Below are 17,090 nucleotides of genomic sequence, written 5' to 3' on the forward strand. Positions count from 1 at the left end.
GGGCTGCAAGCTGAACGAGCAAAGTGTGTTGTTTTTCCCAAATATATATTGTGCACACAATATGTTTTAATGTGACTTTATTTTGAAATTTCACTTCAGTAGTTTGTAAAAGGTGTCAGTTGTAAGGTATTGGTGAAGGCTGTTAGGTGCGAACTAGTAGCGTCAGCTGTGCTGTAACCTGTGGTGTTCCTTCTGTGAGTTGTCTGAGTGCACCTTTTGCCTCTTCTGGAGACAAATACCCTAAAACGTTAATAAAACCAGCTGCTGAGGTGTTACTAATGAAGTAACCCCCCACTGGCACTTCGGGAGGGCACCGCACTCCACATCCGAGTGCTGCTTTTCCCGGTCCGTGTAGCCGGGAACCTCACCGGGGCTCACCCCCGAGAGTGCCGCGCTGCGGCCGTTACTGGCCGTTAGCGGCCGTTAGCGCCCGTCGGCCGCCTTGTGCGTCACGGCCGCTTCGGCGCAGGGCGCGGGGCTCGGCCCGTTGCCGGGACGACGGGAGGGCCTCCCCCCTCCGCCTCTTCCGGCCTCGCATGGCGCCTCTCTTCCGGCGCGGGGAGGACTATGGTGAGCGGCCCCGGCCGGGGGGCGCCGGGCGGCGGGGCGCTGCCGGGCGGGGCGGGGGGCTCGCCCCGGGAGCGCGGAGGGGCTGGGGGCGGCCCGCAGGGGGCCGCACGGCCCTGCCCTGCCCGCCCGGCCCGCGGTGACGTGGCTGCTGGGGGCCGCCCCGCCGGGCCGGGGGGGGGTCGGGGGTCTCCGCGGGGCTGTGGGGGGCTCCGCGGGCCGCCCCCTGCCCGCTCTGTGCCTCGGGCTCCGGGGCCGGGGTTCCCCTGCGTGGCCCTGGGGAGGGGAGCAGGGCACCCAAAGGACGCCGAGCTTGGGGTCTGTGGCGCTGCTTTTTTAACTCACAACACCAGAAGGTGTGCGTTTATCTGCACGTGTCAACATCAGCGTGAAATTAAATTTCTATCTGAGTAAGAGAGGGCACGTCTTTACTGCGAGGGTGGCAGGGCACTGGCACAGGCTGCCCGCAGAGCTTGTGGGGTCTCCTTCTGTGGAGATATCCAAAACCCGCCTGGGTGCCATCCTGCGCAGCGTGCTCTGGGTGACCCTGCTTGCAGGGGGTTGGAGCAGGTGGTCTCCAGAGGTCCCTGCCCGCTGTGTGGAATACAGCTGCCTTGACAGGCATGGGTGTGAGGTGAGTGGGCCTGTTCAGGTGGCCAGCCTGTCGGTACCTCTTTGGGTCTTGAAGTCCAGCCTGTGTCAACGTGAAGCTTGATTCTAAGCCATTCATCATTCTGTCATCACACGTAGAATGTAAAAAAAAAGTATTCAAGAAGTATTGTTGAATTTAATGTTTGGAGGCTATGTCTAGTTAATTATATCAAAGTATCCCAATAAGGTTTCTTTTACAGAAGTGGTTCATAAATGAAGGTTCCTCTTTTGCTACTTTACAGTATGGTTTGAGTAAAATATTTCATTACACTTCGTTTTTTTTTTAAGGGGACAATACATCTGTTCCGCAAATCACAGAGATCGTTGGTCGGAAAGTTAACACATGAATTTAGGCTGGTTGCAGCAGATAGAAGGGTAAGTATTTTATTTTTTTTGGAAAAAGAATAATAAAAACTGTAGCTGTGACAAGTTAAAATACGTTATTAATTTAAGCATAGTTCAGTGTAAGTGTAAGTTCTGTTATTTTTGGAAAATTGACCTCAAGTTTCGTATGTACCATTGGGACTTACTTTTGCAAGAACAAGGCACTGGAAGTAACGTGCCTTTCTGCTGGACAAACAACCTTGAAATTACCTTTATTGGGTTTCATGTGTGTTTTTTGTGGCATTATATTCCTTGTAGTGAATTTGCAAATGAAGTATTGTCTTACTATTAGCCTTAATACACCGTGTAGTTTCTTTGAAGTTGGATTACTGTGGGTTGTCCCTCTTAATTAATTTCCCACAGAATTGTACTTATGTTTGATGTGTTCAGTAGAGCTGTAAGCTGGAGATGCACAAATGTTTTCGGGTCCTAAATTCAAGCATGAAGAAGGGAACCCACTTCAGTCTCTTGGCTGTTCCTTCAGGACTAAGGGCGGGAAATAGAAAGCTGTATAATTCTGTCTTCAAAAGTCACATGGTGTGTGTGATAAGAAAATGCAAATATTCTATTGGTGTGATTTTTCAGACCAAAAAGATACTGTAAGCCTAACACATAATGATGCTTAAAAATGAGTTTCGGGACAATCTGTAAAATAAAAACAGAATATGAGATTGTTGCCCTAAATGAGTTGCACATTTCTGGAAGGGAGGGATGGAGGGAGAAGACTGCTTGCATGATGACATACTACAATGCTGTTTTTTAAAACAAGATAAATTTTTGTCTTGTACACTTTGGAAGATGTAAATATGTTTTTATTCTCGTCAACAGTCCTGGAAGATCTTGCTGTTTGGTGCTATAAATTTAGTATGTATTGGCTTCCTGCTCATGTGGTGCAGCTCTACGAACAGCATAGGTAGGTGGCTCTCTTGCACTGAAGCTGTGAACAACTACCACATGTTTCTTCACTCATGAAGTTCCAGTGTGCTAAAAAATGCTGCACATAGTGGAGTTAGGTGACTGCACAGCCAGGTTTGGACAGGCCTCCTTTTGATGTCCCACAGTCAGTTGAGAAGCATTTCTTGCAGACATGTGTAAGTGGTTGAAATGTCTTCTAAGTGTGCGAGGTTTTCCAGACCTGCTCATATTTATTTTTTTTTTCTATGTGGTACCCTCTTTAACATTGCAGGAAGTAGACTTCTAAACTACTTTTCAAACCTGTTCCTTATATAAGTAGTACTAGTGGCATAGAGAGATCCTCACTTGCAGTTGAATGAAGGCATTTGTAGTGTGGCTAAAGTCTTCTTCAATTTCAGGAGCATCGCTTTTTAATATTTTCTATTATGTCTTACTTTTTAGAGGGGCTTCAAGATGCTCCCTATCATCAGTACTGAAAATAGAATGTCCGATATTTTTACTTTGCGACATAGGATGGAAAACAAAGCAAATAGAAATGCTGTTGAACCTACTTTTTCCTGCAATAATACGCATAAGAGATTTGCTTTGGGGAGGGTGTATTACTAGAAGGTCTCCTGACTTTTCTGATCTTAAATTCTTCGTCACAACTTTATTCTTGGTAGCTGAATACCTTATATAGCTGGGCATTGTTACGTGCTTTATTAGAAGTAAGATTGCCATAATCAACCTGTTCATGAAGTGAAATGCATTGTGTGTTTAGAACATTCATATTACATACACATACATAAGACAGACTTGAAGTATCAACAGAGATGATTTGTTTATCTGGAAAATGGCACAGAGATGCAGTAGAGGGACTTAAGAGAAGAATATAAGTGATTGAAAAATGGTATTAAGCTTTAATACTTGCTTTTTTTTTTTTTTAACAGCTTTAACTGCTTACACATATTTGACAATCTTTGATCTTTTCAGGTGAGTGTTTTTTCCCATTTAGTCTTACAGTTCATTTGTGCCTGTCTTTGTGTATTTCCATACATACAAAATTTATTTACAAACCCATTCTATTTAGAATCATCAGTGATGAAACACTAGCCGGTTTAAATGTATGTTATGTGAGTATAAAACTGTACATCACAATAAGCAGATGATAATAAACACCATAACTGTATGGGCAGTGATTAGTAACTAATCCATTTGGTTGTGGATTTCTACATGCACGTGCCTAATGACATGAAACGGAACCTAGCATCAAGCTATCATGTGGTGCTTCACTCAGAACATCTCCCAAGTGCCACAGTCATTGCTTCTGAAGTATCCCTTGGTTTTTACTTCAGGAAGCAAAGAGTATATAATGCTATTTCTATTCCAGAATATGTCAAGAGATAGATCCCATGTTCTTCCAATAAGGTTGTTAAAATAGAGTCTCAGCTGCAGTCTGTTTCGACCAGGTTCTAAAGACTAATACTGTAATTTTCCTACCTGCTATTGAATGATACCTATAGCATTTTTTTCTGTTCCCTAACAAAATGTTAAAACTATTTTAAGTGTGAAAATTCTGGACACTTCTGATAATATTGGTAATAAGACATAAAATACATTCAGTTCTCATCCGATGCTGGCTGGTAGCAGTGACTGGGAAATAAACTGTGAAAAATGCAGTCATTTTTTTAACGATTAAACCATGTTATTTTCCTTGCTAACTTACAGAAAAATATGGATCAGCTATCCACAGAGACTATTTTTCATGCTAAATACCATACCATATCTGACTGATAGCGAAATAGTGAAACATTTGGCATTGTACTTCATATTTGTATAGAATACTATTTTTTAATTTTAGGAGAAGATGGTATAGCCCTAGCACTATGATGTATTAGGTTAATAGGGAATAGACTAGAAAATTAACAGTAAACTCTGTCAGGAGTTTTAACTTGCTGTAAGGGTGAGCAATGCTCAGTAATTCTGCTGCAAAAACAGATTTTGTGTTCTTTCATTTTTGTCATCTTACCGGAATTTATGACAATGTTACTGAGTATATGACTACTATTTTGTATACAAGCAGTAGTATTTCGTCTGCTTTTGCTTGTACTCCAAGCAGCTGTGGTTCAGATTGTGAGGGTGTGAGTATTCAGCAGCTGTGGGGATGGCTCCTTGATTCTGTCTGATTTAACGTCATCGTTAATTAAAAAAGGGCTTCATAAAGTCACAGACGGCACTGATTCCATGAGTATCAATTAAAAAAAAATTGTCTGAAGGGGTCAATAGTGGAAAAATAGGCAGAGGAAGTAAGACTCATGCTTGAAGAATTCAGTCTAGTACCATTGGGATAAAAATAATGTGAATTTCAGACATTCAGCATGAGAGAAAAACTTGGAAAGAAAAAAGCAAGAGACCTGTAGCTGTCTGAGAATGGCCATTTACATGAGAGCTGTGCGGAGATGAATGTAGCCAAAAAACTAAATCTGTTCTGGCTACACATGTAGATATGTTATACTGTGGAAAAGAAAGGCCGTGCTTTGCATAGCCCAAGACTTACTCTTGAGTGCTAAATCTAATTCATGATATATCCTTATAGGAAGGGTTTAATGGAAAGTTTTCTGCTCTTTTTGAGTAAGTGACACAAATATGACAGTCCTGTCATCTTGCTTAGTGCGTTCCTTCTCATTTTAATGGCCTTTCTTGGGTTATGTATTTCTAGGCAAGTTCATAAACTGTAAGTTAGTGTTTACTGTGTGTGTGCTTTGTTAATTTCATAGGCTTTAGCTTTGTACTCTTCATTAACACGTGTGATTGTACTCTTCATTAACACGTGTGATACCAGACAGTATGAAACGGATTGTCTCATACCACCTTTCTGTGTTATTCAGATTCAGTCCTGGCCTCCTGTTCTCCAGTTTCCTTTTAGGAATTCATAGAGCACATGCAAAATAAACACTGGTTGTGCTCTTGTGTTTCAGGATTTCAATGGTCTGCATTGTATTTGAGGTTATGGTAAAGTTGGGTTAGGCTGAGTGATGTTCTGTGTGGAAGAAGGTTGGTGGTAGCCTTTGGAAGTACAGCATGCCATTAAGTACGGCATTGGGCTGTCTCCTGATATCACAGAATCACAGAACTGTTGGGGGCTGGAAGGGACCTCGAAAGATCATCGGGTCCAACCCCCCTGCCAAAGCTGGTTCCTTAGAGCAGGCTGCCCAGGTAGGCGTCCAGACGGGCCTTAAATATCTCCAGAGAAGGAGACTCCACAACTTCCCTGGGCAGCCTGGCCCAGTGCTCCGTCACCCTCACCATGAAGTTCTTTTGCATATTGGTGCGGAACTTTGTGGGCTCTATCTTGTGAGCATTACTCCTTGTCCTGTCAAGAATTAGACTGGCTTACCATTTTGCTAAATTAGTTGCTGCCTATTTTATGGGGACAGCTGAGATGCCGTTGCAATCAGAGTTTCATTTCCAAACCCCACCACCTCTGGGTTCTTTGGAACCCACATTGTGATAGTGGTGAATGGGTTGAGTTTATTGTAAGATGAACTTAAGATTCGTTTATTCATTTCTGGTGGCTGAAGTGTATGTTTGTACTAATTTATAGTAGCAAACTATAAACTAAAATACAAACAACTTTATAATTTGTAAAGGTAACCGTCGTTTATCATGGTGTAATTCTCCCTTTTTTTTTTTTTTTTTTTCCAGTTTGATAACATGTCTAATAAGCTATTGGGTAATGATGAAGAAGCCCAGTCCAGCCTATTCATTTGGGTAAGTACTAATAACAAGATTCAGTGTTAGATAATACAGCATTTGAATCATTGTTGGTCTTCCTTGCCTGTATTTTTTAACAGCCATGACAAACAAAGTGTATGTAATGAGCGTGAATATTAGAGACCCAAGATTGGTTGTGTAAAAAAGAGTTGCAGAACAGTAAGAGAAAAGGGCAGGAACAGCAAAAAGAATTAAGAAATCCATAATTTTAAGCTGAAAATTATGGTCTTTTGTCAGAATAAAGACTTGTTTTTGATCATTGGAATGTTGTTTTAAATGAAATTGAAAATTATGCCTACTCCATGACCTTTCAGTTTCTTCTCATCTATCTCCACTTGAAAGAATTAGAAATAGCAGGTCTGTTCCACTTGTTCTTGCACAGACCAGAATGCATGTGATGAATTGTTGAGCTTTCGCTGTTTCTAAACTTAATTCTTAAATTTCAGGTTTGAGAGGTTTGAAGTTCTAGCTGTATTTGCTTCTACGGTTCTAGCACAGCTTGGTGCTCTTTTTATACTGAAAGAAAGGTAAGGATCTGTACTTCTTTCTTTGCATTTTTTTTCTTGTATGAGTAGAAAGTTCGTGTTGAGCAAAAGCAAATGGGTTCCACAAGTGCTACCTGTAGTGATACATTGTAGAAAAAAATCCCTTTTTTTAATCCTGCTTAACCCTACTGCTAATTTATATTGATTACACTACATGGAGACCTTAAATAAAATAATAGGATCTGGTAAATGTAATTAAACAACTTTCAGGGAAAAGACTCCATATTTTTAGGAATTGTTTTCTTAACACTGTTAGGGACTTCATTAACTCTTGACTTTTTAAGTTAACCTATAAAGAAAAGGGTTGTTTACCTTCTCTTATATCATGAAGTAAAGCAATTTCATAATGTATTAAGGATCCAAATGTTTAAAGTATCAGCTTAAATAGTTCTCAACAGTGTGTAAAGCATTAATTTAACATATAAATTGTTCCAAATGTAGATGGTATTTCGCCTTAAACCTACTTAATTCTTTAAAAATGAATTTTTCTTTTGTTGACATCTGGAATTTAAAACTGAGGGAGTTTACCTTCCCTTCTCCTCTTCGGATTTTCTTTATAAAGGGATATGTTAACAACTTAGTAGCGTTACAATATAGGTAGATCTGTTGCACCACTGGAATGAATTTTGATAACGAGCCTCCAGGCTTTCTAGCATCAGTTTTAGGGAATTCCCAAAACTTATGCTAGGTTTTTCTTTGTTACAGCAGCAGGTTATCTTGTATTTTACTGGTGCATTTAAAAAAAAACGCATTGTATCTCCACTACAGAATCTAACATCTGTTTTATTTAGCTTTGCTTAGTGAGAAGCTCCAAGTCAGGGATTTCAAACTGTGTTTGTTTTGCTTACCAGCACTGGTGGCAGTAGCAGTGTTTTCTGGCATGTTCATTTACAAGCATCCTTTTACTAGCACCGACGTGGCATGTATGGAAATGGTTGGAAAATCTAGATTATATACTCCCTCATTATAGCAACAGGTTAAACTAGTGTGCTTAATGAGTAATTAATTTTTTCTGATGCTTTATCCACCATTTTTATTGATGAATGGCAGATAATTAGCCATTTCAGAATACAAAAAGTATGCTTCAGGTGTCAAGGTTTTATTGCATGAACGTAACTTGCATTTTCAATTGTTTTTGTAGTGCAGAGCGGTTTCTGGAACAGCCTGAGATACACACGTAAGAAATTTCTGACATGTACAATGATAGGCTTTTCAGTGTCCCTTTGTATATCTAATTGTTAATCTAGCATATATTTATTATAACAAGTTCATTCAGCACCAAATTGGTTTTGGTACCTTGCTATTTGTTTTGAATGATGCACAAGCTATATTGGAAACAGTTTCTTTTAAGGTACAATTTAAATGTAATCCGTATCTCTTCATAAATAATGATTTAGCTATGTGTTGCTTGTTTTGGTAATTTAATTATTCCTATGTTTTAATGTGGTTTCTTGAGGACATTAGGCATTTGTTATTAGTTTTTGTCTCCCTATAATTTGACAACATTTGAAGATAGTAAATTAATATGATTTTTTTTTTATTTTTTTATTTTTAAACATTTGGAGGTTGAGCAGAGAAGAGAAAGCCAAGTTACTGCTCACATTGTAGGAAAAACTGTGTGAGCTCAGCAGTTACTTTTTAACATAGAGTACAGTCTGGCTGACTGCCCTCTGAGCACATTCATAGTTTGGAAAGAGTTGTAGCCTCTGCTGCCTCTTGCTAACTCACAAATTAGGAGGCCTAGTATGCTGAGGGAAGGATACCGGGACCATTAGGGAATTGGACGTATTGCAAAGGTGATTACAACTGCAAAGAACATGGGGAAAGGAGGAGAAGGTGTTGATGTATGGTGAAGTTGTAATTCTCCTAGGAAATGGTGGGAACATAAGGCATAGTTCTGTAGGAAACAAGGCTGAGGAGACAGTGTATTTGTATCTTCAAAGGACAAATGTGTGTGTGTACCTGCATATATTTGTATATCTGTGTTTGTACACAGATATATGCAATTAGGTAAGAACAGTTACTCAACACTATGAAGATTGTGTTCAGCTTAATGTGATAACATGAGTATGATGTATGGTGTTTGGCGATCTCATATATCCCCCTAAAATGCTAATATGCTGCCAGTTATTAGACCTTGTGCTAATTGATCTTACTCTCATTTTCATGCTCAGTGAGAGATACCAAGCAAAGTATTTTGATATTGTTACTATTAATTACAGTTCGATTTCATGTATTGTAATGGTAATGTGAAATTAAGATGCAACTTTTTTTTTCTTTTCCTCCCTAGGGGGCGACTGCTGGTTGGTACTTTCGTGGCTCTCTTTTTCAACTTATTTACAATGCTTTCCATTAGGAATAAGCCTTTTGCTTATGTCTCTGAAGGTATGTGATAAATTGATCTGTACTGAGAATTATGAAAAAGTTTTAATGTTCTTATTTTATCAATGTGTAACTAGTCAGATAACTATCTTAACTAGCAGTTATAAATTATTATAATCTCCATAGATATAACTTAATGCAGTTTTGAATTGCTTTCCAAAGTTCATCACTGGTTTGCTTACGTGACTCAGTATTTAGTTATTACTGGTAAACTGAGTGATAAATTCTGCAGTATCCTTAAATTTCTGTCCTGTAAATTCAACCAGTGAAGGTCATCTTTTAGATTTCAGGTGTTAATTTAAGAACATTTTATTGATTTATTAGTGGATTAAAAATAAATGAATGTAGTAATTCATCTTAATGGCCCTTTTACCTGGAACTTTTTCACTGTGAAGTAGACTTGTGATCATTCTCACTAGCTGTTGGGGGACTGTTGAGCATTGTGAAAACTAGTAAATTGTGAGAGGTCCTCTTTTTTCCATCGTGTTCCATGTATTTTGTGTGCATAATGCTTCATTTCAGTGAATATAGTTTAGATTAAGTTGTAGATATAATTACTGTATATGTATTATACTTTATCTAATATAAAGATAATAAAAAATATAAACTGCAATTACATTTGTATTTAATCAGTTTAGGTTATTATATGAAACAGGCATTTTATGTGCTGCCTAGAGAAGTCAGACTTTGCTTTTTCTCAGGCAACAGTGAATCTGTTGAGATAAATCTATTCATTCATGGTGTCATAAGTCCTTCCCTTAAAATAAAACTTAATTTTGAAATGGATTGCTTTACTTGTAGTCATTTTATTAACTTTCCCTTGCAGCTGCCAGCACAAGTTGGCTTCAGGAGCATGTTGCAGATCTCAGTAGAAGGTAATTCTGTGTAATGTTTTTCAGAATTGTTAGCTTCTGGAAGGCAATGTTGTTTTTAATTGTGTACAATAGCAATTTTAAACACATACTGAGACATGAACTGTTGTATTTTAGAGTTTTTAAAATACCTTTAATATTGTAGATCTAGTGTATGGACTCTAGTCCAAACATCGTTTCTCAGGTGTGTCAACTTAGTAGAAATACATCTTTCTACGTAACCTTTCTTTTGAATGCATTCTGCACATTGTATGTAATTCTTGAATGAGGTGTCAGAAACTAGCTTTGTTTGGTACAGACTCGAACTGCATTCTCAACAACTGTTACCTGTCTGATCAGTGTATCTTAGAGTAATTTATTTTTAATTACTCGGTGGGGTGGGCGAGCAGTTGGGATGATTGCAGCCTGAATGTGCCATGTGAGATAGGTTTCTTGCTGAAGCATAGCTATGGAAGTTCCTCACCTGTCTATCAGGAAAGTGGAGGGTCTGTGTCTTCCAGGCACTGACTCAGTGTTTCTCATTCATTGCCTGTTAACTCTCAGGCTGAATGCAAGATAACACCATTTGCAAAATATTTTTGTCAGATAACAGAAGTGTTTACTTTTAGTCAACTTTTGAGTATTGATGCTGCCAGTATCAAAATAAGAATGTCAAGCCATATTGTATAATGTTAAGTGTAAACAGAATTAGAAGGGCTTCTAGGGTCCTCAGAGCCATAATTTGCTGTGACTGCAAGGTGTACTTAATGTCAAATTCTGAAGTAAAGTGTGTAACTCTTACGGGTTTTGAAGTACTGATGAATGACTAGCTGACCACTGCTTGCTTGCTTGCTTTTTGTTTTTACAGTATTTGTGGAATCATCCCAGGATTGAGCAGCATCTTTCTACCACGAATGAACCCTTTCGTCTTGATTGATATCGCTGGAGCTTTAGCTCTTTGCATTACATATATGCTCATCGAAATCAAGTATGTATAGTTGTTCGATGAGTTCCTTTTATGTCCTCTCTGTGGGAAACTGCATTTTTTTTTTTTTTACCTGAAAGGAATGATCTCATCAAAAGCTGTATTATGTATGTTTGGGATTGCAGCTGCATGAATATATTTGGCATTTTTCAAAGATCTGTAGTTCAGATGAAGGTTAGCATACATAATGTTAACGAATTAAAAAAAAAAAAAAGAGAAAAAATCCTTATACCTTTCAATACCTTAAGTACCTGTTTTTCTGTATTGTTTTTCTTTCTCTCTAGCAATTACTATGCTGTAGACACAGCCTCAGCTATAGCAATTGCTTTGATGACTTTTGGTACCATGTATCCTATGAGTGTGTACAGTGGGAAAGTATTACTCCAGGTAAGGCAGTGTTGCAAAACAATATTTTTTTATTTGTTTGTTTCATTTTTGTTAAATGTCCTTGTTTGTTCTAAGGATGTGTATGAGAGATATTCTAAGGAGAATATATGATAAAGGGCCAAAGGAAGGGCAGTAGAAGGAGGTATCATGAACTTAGAAAAATGTTATTACGTAATGTCATTGGTCTTTAGGTAGAGGGGATTTAAAGGATCTCTTACTTAAACAGCACTGATTAATCTTTATTGTAACTTTTTTCTTTTTTTTATGTGTTTAAAGACAACTCCACCTCATGTGTTTGGCCAGTTAGATAAACTTCTTAGAGAGGTAAGTTGGTGTATAATACGTGACACGGCATGCACAGTCAATGTTAAATAAGCATTCAGAAATACAAAAAGATTTTGTGAGTGAGTAGTCCAAGAAAATCCAGTAGGAATTTACAATATTTTTTTTTCTGCACGTAGAAAATGTGGAGCTTATTAACTAAGACGAAGTGTCATACAGGTGTATAGAATGCATCTGTTAAAGCAGTGCAGGTTTTTGGTTGTGTGTTTTTTGTTGTTGTTGTTTTCAGTTTAAGAAGATATTTACAAACATGATTTGGGGGGAAAAAAAAGAAGCGAAGAACACTTTCCATACAGCATGTGAAGTTGAGAAAACGTTGCAGTTAGACAGCAAGAGTTACCAAGTTACCTAAGTAACTTGAGTTACTTAAATCCAATTTTCTGATGGATTTGGATGTTTATAGATAGCGAAAGTACAGTAAATAAACATTAGTGGCACCATGAACAGACTTGTTCCATTCTGCAGCCTGGAGGCTTTTATTTCATTACTGAGAATGCTGTTACTCATCTACATGAACAAGTATATCACTAAAACAATTTGAAACATCAGTTCTAACTATTTTAATATTCCTGTATATTTGTGGAAAATTAGGTTTCAACCTTGGATGGTGTCTTGGAAGTTAGAAATGAGCATTTCTGGACGTTAGGTTTTGGCAATTTGGTAAGTTATGTCTTTATCATCTTTTAAAAAAGTGTTGGTTACTACTTTTAGGTTTTTATTTAAATTAATTAAGATGTTTATTTTTTATTTATAAAAGCAACAACAGAAAACAAAAACAACAAACAAAACCCTAAATGATCCAGTCAGTACTTAGTGTTTCCCTGTGACTTACTGTAAAACTTCTCTTCCCCCACCTTATATTTTTTAAAGCTTTATTATTGGTTCTTACTATTTCTGTGTATTGCAGCTCTGAATCATAGCATGTATTTTGCAACTTCAGAATTTCTCTTGTATTTTGGCAAGGAAGAAAACCCCACACAATAGTAAAGACATTTTTCAAAACATGTGCTAGTGTAAATCCTCTCTGAAGGGAGAAGAAAACTAAACCTTCAGGTGCAAAAGGTCTGTGATAGAATCGTGTTTTAAGCATTTCTGGGGAACAGGGAAAAAAAAAGCCAGTTATAGCAATATGCTCAACTGAAAGAAATTGAGGTTTTTTTGTCATATGGAATGGTCACACAGAAGTTGGTCATTCCTGAGTTGATGCAGGTATGTTTTGACAGCCAGAAAATTGACTGTTAGATTTTTTTTTTCTACTTCTGAATTGTTTCAGTAAGCTACTTTTTGAGGGATCTAGAAAAAGTAAAAGTGGAGGGACTCTTCTGTCATGCTAATGTGCAAATTGCCTTCAGTTTATTATTTTGTCATGCAAAATACTGCATTACAGCATTTCTGGATTGATCAGACCTTTGTGTTTGTGTTTACTCGTCAGCATCCAGACTGTAGTAGAAACTTCAGAGACTTGGATATGCTGTCAGCTGCCCAGTCGATATAAAAATGCTCTTTATGGCACAAGCTGTGAACCACATTCTTTATTCGATACAAAATTAAATAGGAAGCAAGGGGTTCGGTTTTGTGCTCTGTTCTATTCTGCAGCAGTAGTTAAAGGTGAAGGAGATAGTGTTATTGAAAGGTAGGCAGGGGCAACCTATCCTACCATTTCCTAGCATTTTCATCAGGAGAAGCTCTTAGTCTGTTTTGTAAGGGGCAGTGCCTCTGTTCTTGCTAATGGTCCCAATTTGAGTGCATCTCCCATGCATGTTGTCTTCTGTCTGCTCCAGCAGCACAGTGATTATGCGTTCTCCTGAATTTGGAATGTGGAGTTCGTCTGCATTTTTTTCTTCTTTTGGACTTTGTTTTAACCAGTTGTTTTCTTTTGTTTTCCTGCATTGCATGTTGTATTTCATAGTTTGGTTTCAAGACTAACTTTTTGTGAATGATGATCTTGATGTGTTTGTAAGAGGTTAACACACTAGCAAAGATCAAAATCTGCCCTGATTATGGAATTATTTAATATGCTTTCCAGTTTAGTCAGTGGTCTCCCCTGAGAAAGGTCTTTGCATAGTTCTCTGCAGGGTGATTTACCTCTTCTTGAATGAATGTGGAGGAGCTTCACTGAAGAGACAGTTAACAGCCAACTTATTTTTATCATTTTCTAGGCTGGATCAGTACATGTCCGAATTCGGAGAGATGCAAATGAACAAATGGTACTTGCTCATGTCACTAACCGATTATACGCATTGGTCTCTACCTTGACTGTTCAGATTTTCAAAGATGACTGGATCAGACCTACCTTATCATCTGTGCCTATTGCAAACAATATGCTGAACCTTTCAGATCATCACATTATTTCAATGCCATCTTTGAAAGCTGCTGACAACTTGAACCCTATTACATCTACTCCAGCTAAGCCCAGCAGCCCACCACCAGAATTTTCTTTCAATACGCCAGGCAAAAATGTGAATCCAGTTATCCTTTTAAACACTCAGACGAGGCCCTATGGACTGGGCCTTAATCACGGATCCGCACCCTACAGCAGTGTACTCAATCAAGGATTTGGAATACCAGGAATGGGAGCACAGCAAGGATTCAGAACTGGTTTTACAAATGTCCCAAGCAGATATGGAACAAACACTCGTGGTCAACCTCGACCATAATAAACACCATTATTTATTGTACTTAAGGGTATTGACTTAATTCTTTTATTACCCAATTTTTATAAACATTTGGAATGTCAGAACATTCTAAATGGCTGGGAACAAGTGCATTGTTCATATTCATGAAATGGTTAAATTGCTTTTTTTTTTTTCCTTTGCGTCAGCAATAGCCTGTGTAATGCCACAAATGTTTTCCAGACTTACAATACTTTACAGGTAGCTTTTATAGTGTGTCTACTTTTATTCAGCTTTTAATTCACTTTCCTTTTTTTCCCGAGAAAGTATTAAGATATAGCACAGCTCTGTAAGAGAGTAAAATTGTGACCGGGTAATGTTTTTTCAGATGAGAACTGCTTATTGGATGTTGAATGGCTGAGAGAATAAGAAATTGCAGAAATGCAATACTCAGTTTTTAAGGATGTTTTGATTGCTGTATTAAGTCTTCTTTTGGCAAAGTCACAATTACTTTTTCCAGGGCTGCAAAAATCCATCAATATTCAAATTGTGACCATTGTGAAGACAATCTGGTACTTCAGATTCTAATTAACTTTATGAGACAATGTTTTTACATTTTTTTTTTGTTGATGCCTTTATGGAAATTCCGATGATTCAGCAACCATTTTCTAGTTGTAAGTATTCCATATCCATCTCTGATATTTCTTTTTGATCTAATTGCAAAATTACTTAGCAATATAGTGGGAAATAAAGGATTTCAAACTTAAGATTTTACAAGCACCTCTTTTTTACAATTAACCCTACTTAAGATACAGAACAGATCTCTGTTTTGTTTCTGAAGCCAGTATTTCATTTTTCAGTATGGAAAGTATTCTTCAAATTGATTGTGACTTTGTATTTTTCCTCTTTGTATTTTTCCTGTAGTTTCAGGAGAAAAAAAATAATCTACTTATATGCCTGGTTTATATCCAGCGTACTGTCAGTGATCACTGACAGTTCTTACTGTCTGTGCTAGAGTGCTTAACCTCTGGGGCACCCTGTGAAGAAGACTCCCTAACTTGTCTCTTTACGCCTTTGCGTTATTGTTCTGCCATGCATCCAGAAGGCCATGCTTCTTCACAACCTTTCTCAAAGAGCTCTTAGCTCTGGTTGCTTTTTCTTCATTGCTCCAGTGGTAAGAGGGAAAGGCCTTTTAGAAATAACTTTAATTAATGTTTTTTTCTGTCCTCCCCTGCAATATGTATCTTTTAATTCCTTAGTCAGTACCTTCTCTGCACTTTCTTCCGCATCCCTTGGCTGTTCAGGAATGGGTTGCCCGTTCTTACTGTTTCACTTGCAACTCAGGGTGCTCTGTATTGGCTTCCACCGTGTTGATGTATATACGAAGTTAGTCTCTCCATTTGTCCAAGGTAGTTAGAGAGCTACATTATCTCAGGGACTCCAAGTGTATTGATGTTACCTGAAGATAATGGGTTTAATAGAGAATTTTTTTTTCTCCTGTAAAAGTGAGATGAGAAGAAGCAGCCTTCATTTGAACTTTCAACATCTGTAGCCTCTTCATGTTGGCTGAGGATTTTTTTTTTCTTTTTTCCTTTGTCTACTGCCTGTGTTACTTGCTCTGACACGTGGGGAAGGTTGTCACTCTTGCAAGCAAATCAAGGTGACGTTCTGCATGATGGGATTGCTGGGATTTTGTAGGCTGAGGGTAGTGTCCAGTCTGCCACTGGTTACAGTACAAATAGGGGATCTAGTTCTGTACTTCATTGGCAGCAACAAGAATAGTTTCGCTGCTGTTAGAGTATGTAAGACCTGGAAAACTTCCATTGAAAAATGGCAGTGATCCGAGGTTACCGTTCACTCAGTAACCACCTTTGTTTCATTGCTCTGTCTGTACGTGTAGCCTCTTGGATGTGCCATTGCTGCATGGAAATTCGCTGAAGTACAGAACATTTGAACAGTTTCCGTGTATCTCGTGGGTGCTGAACTAGGCTGCACTCTCTGCAACATCTGCAACACCTTAGAGCCAGCAGAATGTTTACAATTACTACTCTCATGTGGCCTCTGAGAATTGTTCCTTACTCGTTTCATAACCAAACACTTTCCCTTTTTGTGATATTTCGGATATATTGTATTATATTGATTGCATGCCTACTTGTTTTTAATAGAAAATTAAAGCTTCATTTTGTTAAAAAAAAAAAAAAAAAATACAAAAAATGAAGCTGATCTGTGATTTAAAATGCGAAGGAAGAACGGAATTCCAGAATTCTGAGTGCAATATGATCACTTTTACAAAATTATTTTTGGAGTGATTGTTTACTATATATATATGTATCATATGTGCAGATGATAAAGGTTCTTTTAGAGATTAGAACAGCTTTTTAGCTGCTTTATTGTAATGAATATATTCAGAACATTTGTTAAATCAGCACAGAGTAAAATGTCTCCTTTTATATGAGGAAAATAAAATCAGTGTCATCCTTGAATGACGAGGAAAAAAGTGGTAATTTGTCTGCAAAATGTTGTGGTTATCTTTTTATGTATAGCTATGGTTTAAATGGTGCTCTCAGGTGATACTTCAATCTCAAAGAGCAGCTGTGTGAAATGAAGTGTTTTGCTGGGTCTGCTACCAATGTAGATTGGGTCCTTCAAAAAGCATATTTTGCCTTTGATTGTATTTTGCTGCTGGGTGGTCACAATCAAAATGTTTATTTGAAAC

The 17,090-nt window shown here is 38.0% G+C and overlaps 1 protein-coding gene across 2 annotated transcripts; it reads left to right on the forward strand.

The window, feature by feature from the left end:
• Nucleotides 1-428: 428 nt before the first annotated feature.
• SLC30A6 (solute carrier family 30 member 6) lies at nt 429-16,878 on the forward strand. 2 transcript variants are annotated; one of them, XM_068676411.1, is made up of 14 exons: nt 429-570; nt 1,507-1,593; nt 2,431-2,515; nt 3,447-3,489; nt 6,202-6,267; nt 6,717-6,797; nt 7,957-7,992; nt 9,106-9,200; nt 10,024-10,072; nt 10,917-11,036; nt 11,318-11,420; nt 11,697-11,744; nt 12,354-12,422; nt 13,922-16,878. In XM_068676411.1, the coding sequence occupies exons 1-14, from the start codon at nt 568-570 to the stop codon at nt 14,417-14,419; spliced, it is 1,383 nt and encodes a 460-aa protein (XP_068532512.1). In that variant the 5' UTR covers nt 429-567; the 3' UTR covers nt 14,420-16,878. The 2 variants fall into 2 exon arrangements, with proteins under 2 accessions (XP_068532512.1, XP_068532510.1); XM_068676409.1 differs by lacking the exon at nt 429-570 and adding an exon at nt 949-1,201.
• The last annotated feature ends 212 nt before the right edge of the window (nt 16,879-17,090 follow it).

Source organism: Anas acuta, chromosome 3, assembly GCF_963932015.1.
Source record: "Anas acuta chromosome 3, bAnaAcu1.1, whole genome shotgun sequence".
Taxonomy (NCBI): domain Eukaryota; kingdom Metazoa; phylum Chordata; class Aves; order Anseriformes; family Anatidae; genus Anas; species Anas acuta.